The sequence below is a fragment of the Scyliorhinus torazame genome, chromosome 24 (assembly GCF_047496885.1).
Source record: "Scyliorhinus torazame isolate Kashiwa2021f chromosome 24, sScyTor2.1, whole genome shotgun sequence".
Taxonomy (NCBI): domain Eukaryota; kingdom Metazoa; phylum Chordata; class Chondrichthyes; order Carcharhiniformes; family Scyliorhinidae; genus Scyliorhinus; species Scyliorhinus torazame.
The window spans coordinates 11,272,771-11,291,964 of NC_092730.1; the positions used below are offsets into that span (position 1 = coordinate 11,272,771).

The 19,194-nt window shown below is 50.9% G+C and overlaps 1 protein-coding gene across 1 annotated transcript in view; it reads right to left on the reverse strand.

Moving 5' to 3' along the window:
* The window catches only part of LOC140399882 (stress-induced-phosphoprotein 1-like), a 43,048-nt gene that overhangs the window by 14,358 nt on the left and 9,496 nt on the right, over positions 1-19,194 (reverse strand). The window contains 6 exon segments of the mRNA XM_072489348.1: positions 258-360; positions 2,150-2,276; positions 5,072-5,240; positions 8,488-8,629; positions 10,879-11,020; positions 13,866-14,075. Of these exon segments, the coding sequence (XP_072345449.1) occupies positions 258-360; positions 2,150-2,276; positions 5,072-5,240; positions 8,488-8,629; positions 10,879-11,020; positions 13,866-14,075 (893 nt within the window).

Consider the following 19,194-nt stretch of genomic DNA (forward strand, 5'->3'; position numbering starts at 1 on the left):
GCTAACCAGCTGGACAAAGTGGGTCCCGGGGAAAAAAAAGTTTGCAAAACAGGAGTTATGGCACTCACCTCAAGTACAGCAGAATGAAAACTCCCAGTGTTTAACATTGACCACCCAATTATATTTAAAATAAGTGACATTGTCCTTCACATGTGAGTCTATGAATAACGGGGAATCCATTCTTATATACCGGATTCAGTAAGTCCTGTAGCATTTTATTAGACCAATTCTGTCAGCGATACACACGGGTCACTTACTTTGCGATTTGCCTGTAATCTACACGGTTTTCCCGTCCTACTTCAATGGCTTTTTCACAGACTTCTCGGCATTTGTCAAATTTGTTCTGTTCAAAGTACACAGCTGCAAGAATAGAACAATATTTTAGGAGATATTCCTCACCGAAGCTCATTACAAAGTGGTTAGGATCTGAAATGCTCTGCCCGAGATGGTGGTGGAGATAGAATCACTTGAAGAAGAAAAAGGTGGTAGCACCAGTCAGCGGAGACACGGTGGTCTCCTTCTGGGCTGTAACCGTTCTTGGATTCGAAGACAAGGGTTGCAATCTACCAGCTGCGTCGCGCTCGGACAGGGGTACATTGACGGTAGGTGCCGGGTGAGCCCCCCGCGGGCTTCGCGGCAGCCAGTGCGCCCCCCCCCGCAAGATCTACCCAGTTCGTGTGAGGCGTCGGGGTCAGGATCCCGCCCATAATGGGCGTGGCCAAGCTGCGCTTGCGCAACCGACTTCAGCAACCTCCACCCAGGGTCTTCCTGCATCCCCAGGTAGGCCCCAATCGGAAGCCTTTCGGTACTGGCGCTCATGAACGTGGACCAGGCGGAATGGCCCCTGGTTGGTCAGGGATCGAGCAGAGTGGCTCCCCGACCCTCCCACTGCAGCGCAGGCATCTTGGCACTGCCAAGGTTGCTGGGTGGTGCTGCCAGGGTGCCAGCGTGGCACTGCCAAGGATCAGGGCTTGAGGGGGAACATGCCCCTATAATAATAATAATCTTTATTGTCACAAGTAGGCTTACATTAACGCGGCAATGAAGTTACTGTGAAAAGCCCCTCGTCGCCACATTCCGGCGCCTGTTCGGGTACACGGAGGGAGAATTCAGAATGTCCAATTCACCCAACAAGCACGTCTTTCGGGGCTTGTGGGAGGAAACCGGAGCACCCGGAGGAAACCCACGCACACACGGGGAGAACGTGCACAGTGACCCAGTCGAGAATCGACCTGGGACCCTGGAGCTATGAAGCGACAGTGCTAGCCACTGTGCTACCATGCCCCCCCTGAAAGGAGGGTGGAGTATGACGGTGGGGGGAGGGGGGCTGCCGGGCAGGTCAGGTAAGTAGAGGCCTCCGGGAGTTTGGGGTGGGGTAATGCCCATACGTGTGGGGAGTGGCATTGCCCATGGATATGGGGGGGGGGGGGGGGGGCACCCTCAAGCTCACTTAGAGGTTGAGGCACCTTTACAAAATGGAGCCGGTCTGGTCAGCGCGTTCAGCTCCCCAGTGATGAAAATAAGTCTGGGGTGTGGGCTAAACCGCTGAGACACTCCCCAGGTGCCAGAAAAAAGTGACCAAGCGCCGTTACATAGCCGGCGGGGAACTCGCCGACAAGAGTTGGCGGGAAAACTCCCAGCTGAACCCGCCACAACTGACCCCCTCCACCTCTCGGGTACCTGCTGTCTCAAAACTACCGGAAAGGAAGACAGCTAAACTTGAAGAACTGGAATAGAATCAGTCCAACTCCCACCTCGGAGCGCGAGCCTGTCTTTCATCTACAAAGAGGAGGCGGTTTTGGGCAAGGGAAGGAAATTCAACGTACAAAGGATTAGGCAGGTCTCTTTTCTAGGGCACAGAGAAACTGCAAATCTATTTTGTTTAAGTAATTCAACTCCGTCAGGACGAGGTCGATATCGCTCTTCCCTCTTCTCTTCCCCAAAGGTCAAACGACTCCCAAGAAAGCAGATCTCAGGGACCTTCTCCGGGGACAGTAAACAGAGAGAAATAAAGAAATGTTCACAAAAGATCAATGCATTATGGATAGGAAAATAAAAACACAGCTACCAGCTTGTAACCCACCACTCTCCGTGCTTCAGCTACACTCAAGAAAATAACATTGAAAATATAATTCACTGCGATTCTCACCTGCTTGGTTAGTTAAATAGGTCATACTCATAGGGTCAAGTTCTGCTGCCTGGTCATAATGCTTCAATGCTGCTTCAAAGTCCTTCAGCTTGTAAGCATTATTCCCCAACTCTTTCTCTTTCAATGCCTGTAACACAAGGATACAGGATTAGGATAACGATGGGAATAAGAGTGGGGTACATTAATCAAGATCATTGCGAAGAGGGCCAAGGCAGTTAATGAAGCCAAAACCAAGACAGAGCTTTTCTTTAGAATAATCTTTATTAGTGTCACAAGTGGGCTTACACTAACGCCGCAATGACGTTACTGTGAAAACCCCCTCGTCGCCACATTCCGGCGCCTGTTCCGGTACACAGAGGGAGAATTCAGAATGTCCAATTCACCCGACAGGCGCGGCTTTCGGGGCTTGTGGGAGGAAACCGGAGCGCCCGGAGGAAACCCACGCACACACGGGGAGGACGGCAGACTCCGCACAGACAGTGACCCAAGCCGGGAATCGAACCCGGGGACCCTGGAGCTGTGAAGCCACAGTGCTAACCGCTGTGCCACCGTGCCGCCCCTTTATTGAGAGTTTCCGGAATTGTTCAGTCTCACAGCTCCCCTCCCACACAGTCCAGTGTCCCAGCCATCCCCTATTTGGGGGAGGCAGTGGCATTGTCACCGGACGAGTAAACCAGAGCAAGATCTGGGGACCCGGGTTCAAATCCCACCACGGCAGACGCTGGAGATTTGAATTCAACAAAAATCCGGAATTCACAGTCGAAGGATGACCCTGAAAGCATTGATGATTGACGTAAAAATCCAGGAAATCTGCCGCCATCACCCCGTCCGGCCTAAGTGTGACTCCAGGTCCACCGCAATGTGGCTGACTCTCAAAAATGCCCCGAAATGGAGGGCAGTAAGGGATGGCCAACAACCGCTGGCCCGGCCAGCGACACACGTCTCTCAAACCAAAATAAAATTCCTAATTATGTCGACAGTGACTTTTCCCATTGCGGAATTAACGTTGTCCTCCTGTGAGACAGGCAGGGACGTCAGCCATTAACGAAGGAGCTGCCTGCATAATAGGATCTTTGACCAACATCCAACCAGGTAGACAAGACCTCAGCTGAATACCTCACTGTCATGACTAGTGCATGGTCAATTCCGGGGTCAGGACACAGGTTAAATTAAAATTACTTAAATATCCAATATCTTTGGTTTGATCCCGATTAAGTCCAGCCACTAGGTTTGTAAATTTGAACCCAAATAACAAAGAATACAGCACAGGAACAGGCCCTTTGGCCCTCCAAGCCTGCGCCGATCACGTATCCTATCTAGACCAACCGCCTGTGTCCGTCTATACCCCGTCTGTTCATGTGCCTATCCAGATAAGTCTTAACGGTCGCTAACGTCTCTGCCTCAACCACCTCACTGGGCAGTGCATTCCAGGCCACCACCACCCTCTGTGTAAAAAACTTCCCCCCCGCACATCTCCACTGAACCTTTCCCCCCCCCCCCCCCCCCCTCACCTTGAACCTGTGCCCCCTTGTAATTGTCATTTCCGCCCGAGGAAAAAGCCTCCAACAGTTCACCCTATCTGTACCCCTCACAATTTTATAAACTTCTATCAGGTCGCCCCTCAGCCTCCGTCTCTCTAGGGAGAACAATCCCAGTTTATTCAATCTCTCCTCATAGCTAATACCCTCCCATACCAGGCAACATCCTGGTAAACCTTTTCTGTACTCTCTCCGAAGCCTCCACGTCCTTCTGGTAGTGCGGGGACCAGAATTGGACGCAGTATTCCAAATGTGGCCTAACCAACGTTCTATATACCTGTAACATAATTTTCGAGCTTTTATACTCGATACCCTGTCCTATGAAGGCAAGCACGCCGTATGCTTTCTTTACCACCATTTCCACCTGTGCTGCCACATTTAAGGATCTGTGGACCTGCACGCCCAGATCTCTCTGTGTCTCTATGCTCCTGATGGTTCTGCCATTTATTTCATAGCTCCCATCCGAATTGGATCTACCAAATGCATCACCTCGTATCTGTCCGGGTTAAATTCTGCCATTTCTCTGCCCAATTTTGCAGCCTATCTGTACCCTACTGTATTCTCTGACAATCTTCATCACTAACCTTTTATTATTAAAAACAATAATTATTAAATAGGCAACAGTTAACTGCTATCTAATTCCCAATCGCCTCCCCCACCCTCTAAGTCGCCCCATAAATACATATATTCAGATTGATATCTCCCATTTAGTTCCTTTATCTAGTTTGGGCCTTCAGCTGGAGGTTATCTTGTCCATCAGCGTATAATGGTCTTCACTGCAGACTGAGAGAGAGCAGGCAGCCAGCAGCGGGGGGAGCGCGCAAACAGCGTTTTACTTGGAGGGTCTCGGGTTCGCTCCAAAAAAAAAAAAACCACACCACCTGGCAGGAACCAACTGCTGTCTGTTGCCAGGCAGAACGTTGTCCCTGACCAACCCATCGACCCGAATCCCTCCAAACTCACTGGGCGCCAGAGAGTCTGGGGGTTCCTTTCCCAGATACACACAGCGTTCCAGTTGTCAAGCTATTTGAAACCTTGAATCCTCTTGACTTCAAGGTACATCTCAACTAACTATCCCTGGACGAAACAGAACAGCAAAGTGAAACAAATGGAAATCAAAAGGAAGTAGTTGAACGTCATCCTCCCAACCCTCAATATGCTACTGGAGAGTCAGCCACTAGTTTTGTGCGAGTCCTATGGTGGAACCTGAACCTAAACCCCTGCAGCAAAGAGGCAGGTGCACTACCAGCTGGGTCACAGGTAGCAGCTCATCGCCTTTTACCTGTGCGCAAAATACTTCCCTTTGCCCCGTCTCGCCCAACAATATAATTCACGCCCCATTATCGACACGGAGTCCCAAGGTGCCCTTTAGTTCATACTGTACCTTTCTTTTATTTTCGGGGAGGTCCTCCTCCATTGGCTCTACTTTCGATTCCTTCTTCGACCGAGGCGGGGGAGGGGCCGAGCTCTCCTCTTCATCATCCTCTGCTCCTTGCAAATCAATTCCAAGCAAAACACTTAGAGTCGTCATAACTCTGGGATCTTGTAGTCTCCTGGGAAAGTAGAAGTCACCAGCCGCTTACTCTACATTCAACAGCATGCTCCCGATTGGAAGAGATCGCTGGTCTACTTGCGCAAACTTTGCGGTGCTTCCAAAAAGTCTGAAACGTGTCAGGCATTCCAGTCACAGATTTAAAATAATGCACCCATTTATCTGGAAGATTGGTTCAAAGTAATAATCATAACCTTTATTAGTGTCACGTGTAGGCTCACATTAACACTGCAATAAAGTTACTGTGAAAATCCCCTCGTCGCCACATCCCGGCGCCTGTTCGGGTACACAGAGGGAGAATTCAGAATGTCCAATTCGCCCAACAGCACGTCTTTCGGGGACCTGTGGGAGGAAACCGGAGCGCCCGGAGGAAACTCCCGCAGACACGGGGAGAACGCGCAGACTCCGCACAGACGGCGACCCAAGCCGGGAATCGAACCCTGGCACTGTGAAGCAACAGTGCTAAGCCACCCGTTATGCGCGGCCCAGTTTAGTGCAGCTTCAGCTACAACAGATTTGCGAGTAGACGAAGGGCAGGGTCTGCAACCTTGCACTGTGATCAGCTTTTTAAAATATAAAATTGATTGATTTGGAGTAACCATTTACATCCAGTCTAGAAAGAGACACATTAACGTTTAAGATTACTCAAAATTAGGAAGTATTTTCCGGGATGGTTCAGCCGTTTAGACAAGAAGAACCCATTGTATTTGCTGGGTTATTTGATTTCAGCCAGGAAAGTGACATACCATAGAACATACAGTGCAGAAGGAGGCCATTCGGCCCATCGGGTCTGCACCAACCCACTTAAGCCCTTACTTCCACCCTATCCCTGTAACCCAATAACCCCATCTAACCTTTTTTGGACACTATGGGGCAATTTAGCATGGCCAATCCACCTAACCTGCACGTCTTTGGACTGTGAGAGGAAACCGGAGCACCCGGAGGAAACTCCCGCAGACACGGGGAGAACGTGCAGACTCCGCACAGACAGTGACCCAAGCCGGGAATCGAACCTGGGACCCTGGCGCTGTGAAGCCACAGTGCTATCCACTTGTGTTACTGACATGGATGCTGTTTGGGTTAAAGCAAAGTCGCCAGGGTCCCAGATGACCACGGGCTGCTTTCCCCATCGAGGGCGAAGAGCTGACTGGTGGCGATTTAACCCGAGTCACCACATCTCAGCCGGTACGACAATTGAACCCTCGTTGCTGGCCCTCGCTCTGCATCACAACCAGCCGCCTAGCCCATTGAGCTGAAATGGCTCCCCAACGTAAAGTCTCCATAATTCCAGCGGGCCAGAGGCCGCCTGAGGGAAGCAAATTGCGAATGAATGATGCCTCACGGCAGTGCGTGTGAACTATGGGCGCAGGACTGAAACTTAATTGTTTGTCGGGCAACATCAATTCCTTACGTTTTCACGTGGAAGCACTACCGGAGCAAAGGAAACACGAGGAATCGTACTGCTAAAAGCACCTTCCGGAAGAGGGGCAACAGAAATTAAAACTGTCTGGGTGGTATTAATCAAACGGCAGGTAGTATTGAGGAAGCAGGCGGGCTGCAGAAGGATTTGGACAGGCGAGGAGAGTGGGCAAAGAAGTGGCAGGTGGACTACAATGTGGGAAAGTGTGAGGTTATGCACTTTGGAAGGAGAAATGGAGGCATAGGCTATATTCTGAATGGCGAAATGCTTCGGAAATCAGAAGCACAAAGGGACTTGGGAGTCCTTGTTCACGATTCTCTTAAGGTTAATGTGCAGGTTCAGTCGGCAGTTAGGAAGGCAAATGCAATGTTAGCATTCACGTCGAGAGGGCGAGAATACAAGAGCAGGGATGTACTTCTGAGGCTGTATAAGGCCCCATTTGGAGTATTGTGAGCAGTTTTGGGCCCCGTATCTAAGGAAGGATGTGCTGGCCTTGGATAGGGTCCAGAGGAGGTTCACAAGAATGATCCCTGGAATGAAGAGCTTGTCGTATGAGGAACGGTTGAGGACTCTGGGTCTGTACTCGTTGGGAGTTTAGAAGGATGAGGGGGGATCTGATTGAAACTTACAGGATACTGCGAGGCCTGGATAGACTGGACGTGGAGAGGATGTTTCCACTTGTAGGAAAAACTAGAACCAGAGGACACAGCCTCAGACTGAAGGGACGATCCTTTGAAGCAGAGACGAGGAGGAATTTCTTCAGCCAGAGGGTGGTGAATCTGTGGAACTCTTTGCCGCAGAAGGCTGTGGAGACCAAATCACTGAGTGTCTTTAAGACAGATAGATAGGTTCTTGATTAATGAGGGGATCAGGGGTCATGGGGAGAAGGCAGGAGAATGGGGGTGAGAAAAATATCAGCCATGATTGAATGGCGGAGCAGACTCGATGGGCCGAGTGGCCTAATTCTGCTCCTATGTCTTATGGTCTTTATTCAAGTAAACCTGTTCGCCAAATGTACTTTTAAACCCTCTTGAACATCACAAGAAATACTTTATTTCCTTGTAATTGGAGTCCAAATTCCCAGACACCTAAAAAGACATCAACAATCTGACCTGCCATGTGGAATATGAAATGAGATTACACTGATAAAAGTTCATTTAAGTTACCGTGCCTCTCAGAATCAACTCATGATTTTTAATAATCTGGAGATTATTGTGTCTGTGATGTGTCAGACCATCACGTTGGCAGAACACCCCGGGTAAGAACAGGGAGCAAAAAAAACTTTTATCTTTTAATATTAAGGTATATAGAAATGATTATCCGGCCCAGATTAAGTTATTGTTCCGTTGTGACATTGGGAACGAAGGGACGATCCTTTAAAACAGAGATGAGGAGGAATTTCTTCAGCCAGAGGGGGGTGAATCTGTGGAACTCTTTGCCGCAGAAGGCTGTGGAGGCCAAATCACGGAGTGTCTTTAAAGACCGAGATGGAGAGGTTCTTGATTAATAAGGGGATCAGGGGGAGAAGGCAGGAGAATGGGGGATGGGAAATTATCAGCCATGGTTGAATGGCGGAGGGGACTCGATGGGCCAAGTGGCCTAATTCTGCTCCTCGGTCTTATGGCACCAGCTGGGATCAGCCCATTCAACATCCACTTCCCCGTACCTGGAGCTGGAACCAGGTTTTCAGTGCGTCTCGGATAGCAGTAAAAGAACAAGAGAGTGTAAAATGTGATATCGGTAGGGTGACTTCAAAGGTCAATCTTGTTCCCAACTAAACATTCCCCCGACTGGCAAAGGAAAGCTCTGAAGGAGGGATTGTACGCACGTGGCTAAGTCGGCGGGTTTGTTTTTCAACTGTTCGATCATTTCTCTGTAGCTGGGGTCGCTGAGCAGTGACTTTGTCCTGGGGTCGCTCTCCAGCTTCTGGTACAGGCTGGGGGAAGCGAAGGGGTTCATCAACTTCTTTTCTGCAAAAAGGAAACGAAACCAGACCATTGTAGTGCCCGACACCAGGAATCGTTCTGCATTTTATTCTCCGGGAAGCCTCACCCGGCGAGCGCGCAGCCGGCAAAACAGCACCGGGAGGCTCTCGAACTGCAGTCCGCTATGTTCCAAAGAGAATCACAGTTGTTACAGCTCAGGAGGCCATTTGGCCCAGCGTGTCTGTGCCGGTTCTCCCAATGAACATTCTGACTTGGTGCCATTCGCCTGCCCCTTCCCCCATACGCCGCACATTATCACCCCAAAGCCTTCTTGGACGCCTCGATTGAACCTGCCTCCACCACACTTCCAGGCAGCGCCGTGCCAGACCCCAAGCCACTTGTCCTTGTGCTCCACACCTCTTGCCCTTGATCGTTTAACAAATGGGAACATTCTTCGTCCCTGTCCCCCCCCCCCCTTCCTCCCAGTCTACTCTGTCCGGCCCCCTCACGATTTTGACCGTCTCTGTCAAATCTCCCCTTAGTCGCCTTCTCTCCAAGGAGAACAGTCCCAACCTCTCCGATCTACCCTCATAGCTGAAGTTTCTCATCCCTGGAACCATTCTTGTGTACCTCGTCTGCTCTCTCTCCAGTGCGTTCATATCCTTCCTACAGTGTGGCACCCAGAACTGTACACAATACTCCAGCTGCGGTCTAACTAGTGTCTTGTATACTGCCACGGGAGTGTCCCTTTAAGAAATGTTTTTGTCTTATCACATGGCTTCAGTGATGTCATTGTGTGGGTGGAGCTGGGCTGTGGCTCTTTGTCTTTACTTTCGCTTTGAGGTTTGGACTGGGTTTGAACTGCACAGGTTGAAAGAACGGTTTCTCTATCTTCATTTTAAAAGCTGTTTCCTGACGGCTTGATAGCTTAAAACAAAGAGATAATTGCTTTTTGGAAGGAATTCGAACCTGTTGTTTGAAAAGGGGAACAGAGTACCACTAACAGGTCTTATACCAGTGAGAATGCCGTGTGCCCGGCCACACCTTTGAAAAGGGGTTTCTGGTTTTACTTGGATTTTGTTATTGAATTGGAACAGTTAAGGGGGAATTCATTCAGGGCTCATACAGGAGCTGTGTGGGGTCTTTATGTTTGTAGTTGATAAAAATGTGTGTGTTTATACAAATGTTAACTAAATTCTTAGAATAAAGCTTGTTTTTGATGAAAAGTGCTGAAGGCCTCTGTTGAATAACAGGCCCTTGTCCTCACCGTAACCAAATCCGATAAACAGTTGTAGGTCAGGTGAACTCCATGATATACTTTGGAGTTTTCTAAACCCTGGCCCATAACAATACGTTCAGCAGAACCTACTTGCTCTTGTACCACCTCCTCCTCCAATCGGTCTCCTGGCCCCACCCACTTCAAATCCCCGAATGAAATGCTAGCCGCGTGATTTGTTCCAAGGCACTCGAGGGAGTTTCTTTACAAGAAAGGAAGATGCAGCATCGCCTTTCCTCCCTCTCCACAGGCGTACCGTTATCCCCAAACCAAGGCATGACACTTTCAGAAACTGCCCGTGCGAGTCTCGCCTGGCCTGCGCACGGATGCTCCATTTTTGGTGACGTGTTATGGGACAGGGCTCAGAAACTCCAAAGTGTATTATGGAGCCCACCTGACCTACAACCTTTTATGTTGAATTTGGCTGGGATGAACACAAGTGCATTCACTGCAGGTGTGATTCAACAGACTTCCTAGGCGCTTTAATCAAAACAAAGTTTATTCTAAGAATGTAGTTAACACATACAGATATAAACACAGCAAGAATTATCAATTACAAACATAAATACCCCACCCAGGTACAGTAATTTATGTATATAACACTTAATGAATTCCCCCTTAGCTGTTCCAATTCAATAACAAAATCCAATAAACCGAAACCCCTTTTCAAGGGTGTGACCCAGCACACTGTATTCTCACTTGAATGAGACTGGTCCTTTCCAGGAGATTCTGATCCAGTTCCAAACAGCAGATTCAAAACGCCTTCCGGAAAGCAACTATATCTTTAAAGTCATAGCCACAGCCCAATGTGCCTTTGACTGGAACGGCTTCTACAATGAAAAACTGGGAAAACACTTCTTTCTCCTTCTGCAGTCCGAAGCCGTCAAACTGAAACCGAAACCCCTTCTCACCCGACAGCCACAGCCCCGTGTGCTACAAGGCACATGATAGGAGGCTAGACCTTTCGAAAAGGGACACTCACATGACAAACGCCGCCCGCCATTAGTTAGCTGCTTACCTGCTAGCCTGGCATCCACGTTTTGCATTCCATCTCTCAGCTGCTGGTTGCCCGGCTCATGTTTCAGACCCTCCTCGTAGGTTTTCTTTGCCTCTTCGAAGCGGTTGAGGAACTCCAAGGCTGCAGCCTTCCTCGAGTAACCCTAAATGCGGCACAATTATTGGAACGAATAGTTTCAGGCGGTGCCGTTTCGACGGACGGCCGGGGCACACCAGGAAAGCTTCCCGCGCGTCTTCCGAAACAAAAACCGTCACAATCTTATCCACCCATCGGAACGAGCGGCTGGGGGGGCCTGGAGACAATATCCGATTTGGAACATTGCAGCTCCAACAATGATCCTTGGGTCTGTGCTCACTCATAACCAGAGGCCATTCATGGAGGGGATGTCGGTGCTGGTCAGGGCGAGGGATTTCTACCTGAAAAGAGAGATTCGCAGGTCTGGAAAAGCTGCGGGAGAGGGTGGAGCTGCCCAAGGGAAGCAAATTCAGGTATCTGCAGGTGAGGGTCTTTGCGCGGATGGGACGGAGAGGATTTCCCAACCGGCTGGAAGACATCCTGCTGGAGCGGTCGCTGCTCCTGGATGTGGCGGGCAGGATTGGTGATATATATGGTTAGCTGGGGAAGCAAAGGTGGTGGGGATCAAGAATAAATGAGAGGGGGGGGGGGGGGGGGGGGGAAGAGAGAAGGAGAAAAGAACGATAGCATGCAGAGTGAGGCAATGCCTAGTGTAAATTCAACCTCATCACTGAATTTACAGCGCAGGAGGCCATTTGGCCAATCGAGTCTGCACCAGCCCTTGGAAAGAGCACCCGACCTAAGCCCACGGGCTCCATCCTATCCCCGTAACCCAGTAATCACACCTAACCTTTTTTGGACACTAAGGGAAATTTAGCACATCCTTGGACTGTGGGAGGAAAGCGGAGCCCCCGGAGGAAACCCACGAACACACGGGGAGGATGTGCAGACTCCGCACAGACAGTGACCCAAGCTGGGAATCGAACCTGGGACTCTGTGAAGCCATAGTGCTAACCACTGCGCTACCGTGCACGAGAATGAGCTGGATTCAATTAAAGGTGGGGCACAGGGTGCATATGACTCGGGCGAGGACCAGCGAATCATGTGCACGTGCTCTAGGGCTGCGGGAAGTTGGAGAGATACCGGGAGGCGATATCGGGGACGCTATCGAAGATTGAGGGGGTAGAGGTTGGGCTGGGCCCAATGGGGTGGCGACCTTTGGGGTATCGGAAATGCCGGAGCCGATGGAGGGGAGGAGGGCCGATGTTGTGGCCTTCGTCTTTCTCATTGCCTGGCGAAGAATACTGTTGGATTGGCGATCGGTAACACCGCCGGGGGTGGCGGCCAGGCTGTGTCGGTAACACCGCCGGGGGTGGCGGCCTGGCTGGGTCGGTAACACCGCCGGGGGTGGCGGCCTGGCTGGGTCAGGGTGTGGAGGAGAATGAGGAGCTCGCTCGCACGGGGAGTGGGGGAGAATGTTGTGGAACTCGCTCGCACGGGGGAGAATGTTGTGGAACTCGCTCGCACGGGGGAGAATGTTGTGGAACTCGCGCCCACGGGGGAGAATGTTGTGGAACTCGCGCCCACGGGGGAGAATGTTGTGGAACTCGCTCCCCCGGGGGAGAATGTTGTGGAACTCGCGCCCACGGGGGAGAATGTTGTGGAACTCGCCCGCACGGGGGAGAATGTTGTGGAACTCGCGCCCACGGGGGAGAATGTTGTGGAACTCGCGCCCACGGGGGAGAATGTTGTGGAACTCGCTCCTCCGGGGAGTGAGGGAGAATGCTGTGGAACTCGCTCCCCCAGGGAGTGGGGGAGAATGTTGTGGAACTCGCGCCCACGGGGGAGAATGTTGTGGAACTCGCGCCCACGGGGGAGAATATTGTGGAACTCGCTCGCACGAGGGAGAATGTTGTGGAACTCGCGCCCACGGGGGAGAATGTTGTGGAACTCGCTCCTCTGGGGAGTGAGGGAGAATGTGCGACTGGCTCCCACGGGGAGTGGGGGAGAATGTGCGACTCGCTCCCACGGGGAGTGGGGGGGGGGGGGAAATGTGCGACTCGCTCCCACGGGGAGTATGTGCGACTCGCTCCCACGGGGAGTGGGGGAGAATGTGGGACTCGCTCCCACGGGGAGTGGGGGAGAATGTGGGACTCGTTCCCCCGGTGAGTGGGGAGAATGTGGGACTCACTCCCACGGGGAGCGGGCAGATTGTGGGACTTGCTCTCAAGGGGAATGGAGGAGCATGTGGGACTCGCTCCCGCGGGGAGAATGTGGGACCCGCTCCCACGGGGAGTGGGGAGAATGTGGGACTCGCTTCCACGGGGAATGGAGGAGAATGTGGGACTCGCTCCCCTGGGGCTTGGAGGAGCTTGCTCTCGCGAGGCGTGGAAGAGAATGTGGAGCTCGCTCCCCCGGGGCGCGGAGGTGGTGAATTGTGGCGATACATTTAAAGGGATTCTGGATAAGCATTTACGGGAACAAGGAATAGAGTGGTGGTGGTGGTGGGGGGGGGTTCTGATGACAGATTTAGATGAGGAATGACTGGAGGAGGCTGGTGAGCAGCGCTAATACCAGCATGGACTGGATGGCTGGTTTCTGTAACATGCCTCTTGTGCAATCCAATCAGCCAAGCTGGTGTTTGAACCCAGACTCGGGAATGTTAACGTTGCTCAGTTAGAGGAGCACCCCCATTCAAGTTAGAAAACGTGGGTTCGAATCTCCACTCCGACCAGAGGTTGTAACCTGTAGGTTAATCAATCAGTGCAGCTCTCGGTCAAGGTCGTGCACAGGACCCGGGCGAGGATGAGTGGGTTCTTCCGGCGGGGGGGGGGGGGGGGGGGGGGGCATTAAAAACCCCATCAGCTGGAGTTGATACAGCACCCTGCCACATCTCGAATGGATTACTCCGAGCGCGTATTGACTGATACAGTGATGTTGTACAGATTGAATGCTTCCCCCTCTCGACCTACCTTGCCCCAGTCTGGTTTGATTTCAACAGTTTTGCAGCCGTCCTCGAAGGCTTTCTGATACTCCCCCTTTTTGGCATACGCAGCAGATCTGTTGCTGTAGAGTACATGGTTCTTGGGGTCCAGCTTAATGGCTTCGCTGTAACACATGATAGCATCGTCAATCTTCCCAGCACTCAGGGCCTGGTTGCCCTTCTCTTTAAGTTCAGTCACCTACCAGAGAAAATAAAATAAAACAAGTCACCACTCTGGGAAGATCCCCGTCTCATCTTGTGCAGTTGCACAAATCTGTTACTGTTCAACCGTAGCGACCAACCCCCTAATAATAATCGCTTATTGTCACGAGTCGGCTTCAATGAAGTTAATGTGAAACGCCCCTAGTCGCCACATTCCGGCGCCTGTTCGGGGAGGCCGGTATGGGGATTGAACCCGCGCCGCTGGCCTTGTTCTGCATTATAAGCCAGCTGTTTAGCCCACTGTTCTAAACCAGCCCCAGACCTAGACGCTGACAGCGCTGGGTCAGAATCTACGCAGAGCCGTCGGAACGTTTCTGTATTCCCGACTCTTTAGCCGCAGCAAACGACTTTGGAATGTGCAAGCGCAGCTTCCTAAAAGCTGTTTCTGGGGACCCCCCCCCCCCCTGCTGTGTTATACCCATGACCTGCAGCTGAACGGCAGCAAGCAAAGTGCAGCCCAACCCATATTCCAAACTATACTGCAGCAACTCCTCTGTCCGTAGCCAGCCCCCACAAACACCACCAAGGAGTCAGCCAGCAAACTTCAATGCAAACATTTCCCGCGAAATGAATGTAGAAATGTATTACAGGTTAATTGATCTCGTACGGGTTAAAAACCTTGGTTAGTGGGCGCAACTGCATTCATGTTTTTAAATAAATCCTAGTTCGAAAGGCAAATGTATTTTGGGAGCCGATGGGGGTGCAATTAAACCATCGTAAAAAAAACTTGGGCTCAGGAAATTTTGTTTGGATTGAGGGAATTCCCTGTGGAGTTCATTAGATTTCAGCTTGGTACGACAATGTAGTTGCTGGGTGGAGCGAAGGCATCGGACATTTTGTAGAAAGCAGTTCAGTTCTGGTCTGAATGAAGCGGTGTCCAGGAAGCAAGCAGTTTTGCACCCACTGTAGTTCAGTTAAAAGAGATCAACAGTATTTAAAGCAGCGCAGACTTGTCTGAGAACATGGGGGTGGGGGGGACGGACGACTGAAAAGCATCTTCTGGAGATACAACCAGAGCTTCTGCATGGTTCTGACAGTAGTCTGATCTTATCTTCGAAGCAGTGTCAAGAGATCTCTCTTTCTCAAAGGACATCTCTGTGAAACAAGTATTCCCATGTGCCATTGGTAGTTAACATTGGATTTAGAGCCAAGGTGGTTGTTTTTCTTGTTGTTTGATTGGGAATAAAGATAGCAGTTAAGGGTATTATATTCACTGTATTGTGTAGTATTATTTGAGGGGTAATTGTAAGCTATTTTCTTGTGCGATTTAAAAGATTTTAACACTGTGTTAGTAATAAAGTTTGTTCAATAAACCATATCCTTCTTTCTTTGTGAAACCGTTCCTGGAGCGAAGGTATCCTTTCCTCAGTCTTACAAAATTAAAAATTGGTGTCTCTGTCTACTATCCTGGAAACTGTTGGGATCATAATATGAGAATCCTGCTCACAGACGGAGATAATATTGACACGGCCTTTGAATGTGCTGTTTGAAGTTCACCCCCGTTTTACCCAGCAGAGGAACAGAGGGATCTTGGGGTCCACGTACATAGATGCCTCAAAGTTGCCACCCAGGTTGATAGGGTTGTTAAGGCGTATGGTGTGTTGGCTTTCATTAACAGGGGGATTGAGTTTAAGAGCCGCGAGGTTTTGCTGCAGCTTTATAAAACCCTGGTTAGACCACACTTGGGATATTGTGTCCAGTTCTGGTCGCCTCATTATAGGAAGGATGTGGATGCTTTGGAGAGGGTGCAGAGGAGATTTACCAGGATGCTGCCTGGACTGGAGGGCATGTCTTATGAAGAAAGGTTGAGGGAGCTAGGGCTTTTCTCACTGGAGCGAAGAAGGAAGAGAGGTGACTTGATAGCGGTGTATAAGGTGATGAGAGGCATGGATAGAGTGGATAGCCAGAGACTATTCCCCAGGGTGAAAATGGCTGTCACGAGGGGACATAATTTTAAGGTGATTGGAGGAAAGTATAGGGGAGATGTCAGAGGTTCTTTACACAGAGAGTGGTGTGTGTGTGGAATGCACTGCAAGCAGAGGGGGTGGAGTCAGAGTCATTAGGGACATTTAAGCGACTCTTAGACAGGCACACGGACAGCAGTAAATTGAAGGGGTGTCGGTTAGGTTGATCTTAGATTAGGATAAGTGGTCGGCACAACACCGTGGGCCAAAGTGCCTGTATTGTTCCATGTTTAAACGCGTTCTCTTAGTACTGTTACATGGGAGATTTAAAGCAGGCAATTCAATGTCGACTCCAAACTCAGAACCATGACAACAGAACTAAACTTTTCAAACCGTTACAAAATCAGCTCGTCTGCGTGCAGTTCTGGTCTCCACACTGGGAAAAAAAGATGCAATTGCTCTCAAAGCAGTTCAGAGAAGGTGAACTGGACTCCCTCCTGGGATGACGGGGGCTTGTCTGATGAGGAAAGGTTGAACAGGCTGGGTTTATAACCCACTGGGAGTTTAGGAGTATGAGAGGTGGTCTTACAAAACGTAACAAGATCCCACGGGGATTTAATAGGGGGGGATTCCCAGAGCGTGTCTCCTCCTGTGGCTGGGACTGGAACTAGGAGGTGTTGTCTTCAGAAGGGAGACCGATTTTCGGGCTTTTCCGGAGGATCCGTGGCGTATTACGTGGGAAAAATCGGCGAGGCCCCAGCACCGATCCTCTGACTGGTGAGGGGCTAGCAGCCGCACCATGTAAAGTGCACGGCCTTCATGATATAAACGCCAGGAGAATTGCCGGGCCTGTGGCTGTGCATGGCGACGACCAGCAGCGGCCGCACCGTACGACATGGCACCGGCCGGCCGCAGACCCGACCTGCCAGATATTGCCCCCTGGACCCCCCCCCACCCAGCAGCACGGCTCCCGCGCAACTGTGGCGGCGCTGGACACAGTCCACAGCCGCCACACCGGGTCCCCGACCGCTGAGTCCACCCATGCCCCACGCCGTCGGGAACTCGGCCCATTGGGGGAGGGCCTCCGGGTAACGTCCTGAGGCCGCCTCAACAGCGTGCTCACCGATGACGCCGTTTTGGAGGAGGCGGAGATCTTAAAACAGGCGTCGCCCCCGATTGCAGCTAAAAAGGGATTCTCCGCCCGATCGACGATTCTGAAATTGGTGTCGGGGAACGGGGAATCCCGCCCCTCATCTTTAAACTGAGATGAGAAAGGTTCTCTCGCAAAAGGTCATTAGCCTGCGGAACTGTCTTGTCCACAAAGGCTGGGTTGTTGAATTTGATGCAGGCGGAGTTAGACGGACTTTTGTTCGGCATGGGAGTCAAGGGAATGGTGGACCCGGCTCAAAGGGCGGTTCCTGCTCCGATGCCCGGCTGCACTCGTCCTCTCCGGTAGTCTAAACCTGTCCTTATTCCTGGCATAACCATGCACCCCAGGAGACACATTCATCGCTAGAATCGGCATCACAACCCACCATTACTTATCGATATTGAATTGGGACAGAGTCTCGGATATGTGGCTCTGAACCTTCATCCCGGCGCGTGGTCCAACTGCGTCACGTGGCCAGTGCATCTTTCTGAAGAACAGTGATTCCCCGATTCTAACACTTTGGAACCAAATTCAAGATGGGCGGGGCTCAAGTTCGATTCCCGGTCGGGGAATAAAGGTGGATTGCTCTCGGACTGTAAGGAATAGAAGTAATTGCCCAAGATAGACAGGCAGGTGTTGTTTTTAGGTTTGTCATTAGATCAGATTGGGTGTGCGTGTGCGAGAGAGTTGTACAAGTGACTCATGCAGTAACAAAGTACCAGAGATGGCCCAAAGGCTGGGAATGGAACACAACCCCATTCTACAACTAACAAAGACTGTTCTCCTGCCCCCATTCACACATGGCACAGGTCCAATGAGAGATAACGTTCCTTCTCCTCTCCAATCAATTCACCTCCTCTCTAACCTCAAAAGCACCATTCTGAATGTCGGAATATCCACGCCAGTAACTCAGAAGACAGTTTTAACGCCAGTTTTGTGGGCCTTCTCCCCATAACCCTTGCTTGATCAAAAACCTAACTATCTCTGTCTTAAAGACACTTCGTGATTTGGCCTCCACAGCCTTCTGCGGCAAAGAGTTCCACAGATTCACCACCCTCCGGCTGAAGAAATTCCTCCTCATCTCTGCTTCAAAGGATTGTCCCTTCAGTCTGAGATGGTGTCCTCTGGTTCTAGTTTTTCCTACAAGTGGAAACATCCTCTCCACGTCCACTCTATCCAGGCCTCGCAGTATCCTGTAAGTTTTAATAAGATCCCCCCTCCTCCTTCTAAACTCCCAACGAGTACAGACCCAGAGTCCTCAACCGTTCCTCGTACGACAAGTTCTTCATTCCAGGGATCATTCTTGTGAACCTCCTCTGGACCCTTTCCAAGGCCAGCGCATCCTTCCTTAGACACGGGGTCCTCTGAAAGAGCATGCTACCTAGGCCGAGTGACTTGCCCTATCCCCATAACCTGCACATCTTTGACACGAAAAGCACAATTTTTATCATGGCCAATCCACCCAACCTGCACACTTTTGGACTGTGGGAGGAAACCCACGCAGCCACGGCGGGGGCAGACACGGCGGGAGAACGTGCAAACTCCACACAGACAGTCGCTCGAGGCCGGAATGGAACCCAGGTCCCTGGCGCTGTGAGGCAGCGGTGCTTGCCACCGTGCCGAAGAGAGACCAAATGAGGCAGTTTCCCAGGAAAACAGCGGGTGAATCCGGAAACAGTGCTTCATTCTCGATTAACTGTGAAATTGGTCAAGTCGGGAATGACGACTGGGGCCCAAGTTAAGATGCAGGAAATTAATCAAATGTGGAATATGTGAAATGAATCGGATGACTCAAGCCAGCTTTCAGCACCATTCCAGCTCCTATTTATAGGCTGCAAGAGGACATTAACATATGGTAGACACAGTCTGCCCCGGCACCGACAAGCACACAAGTAAAGATCCCAGAACAGCTGGCAGCTGGGGGAAATGACGGCTTCTGTTACAGGTTGCAGCCTCCTCACTATAAAAGGATGGCGGGAGATGGGAAAAGTTGGGAAACTGGATACCAGAAGCTCGTTCTAAATCAGAGGTAAACCAAGGGA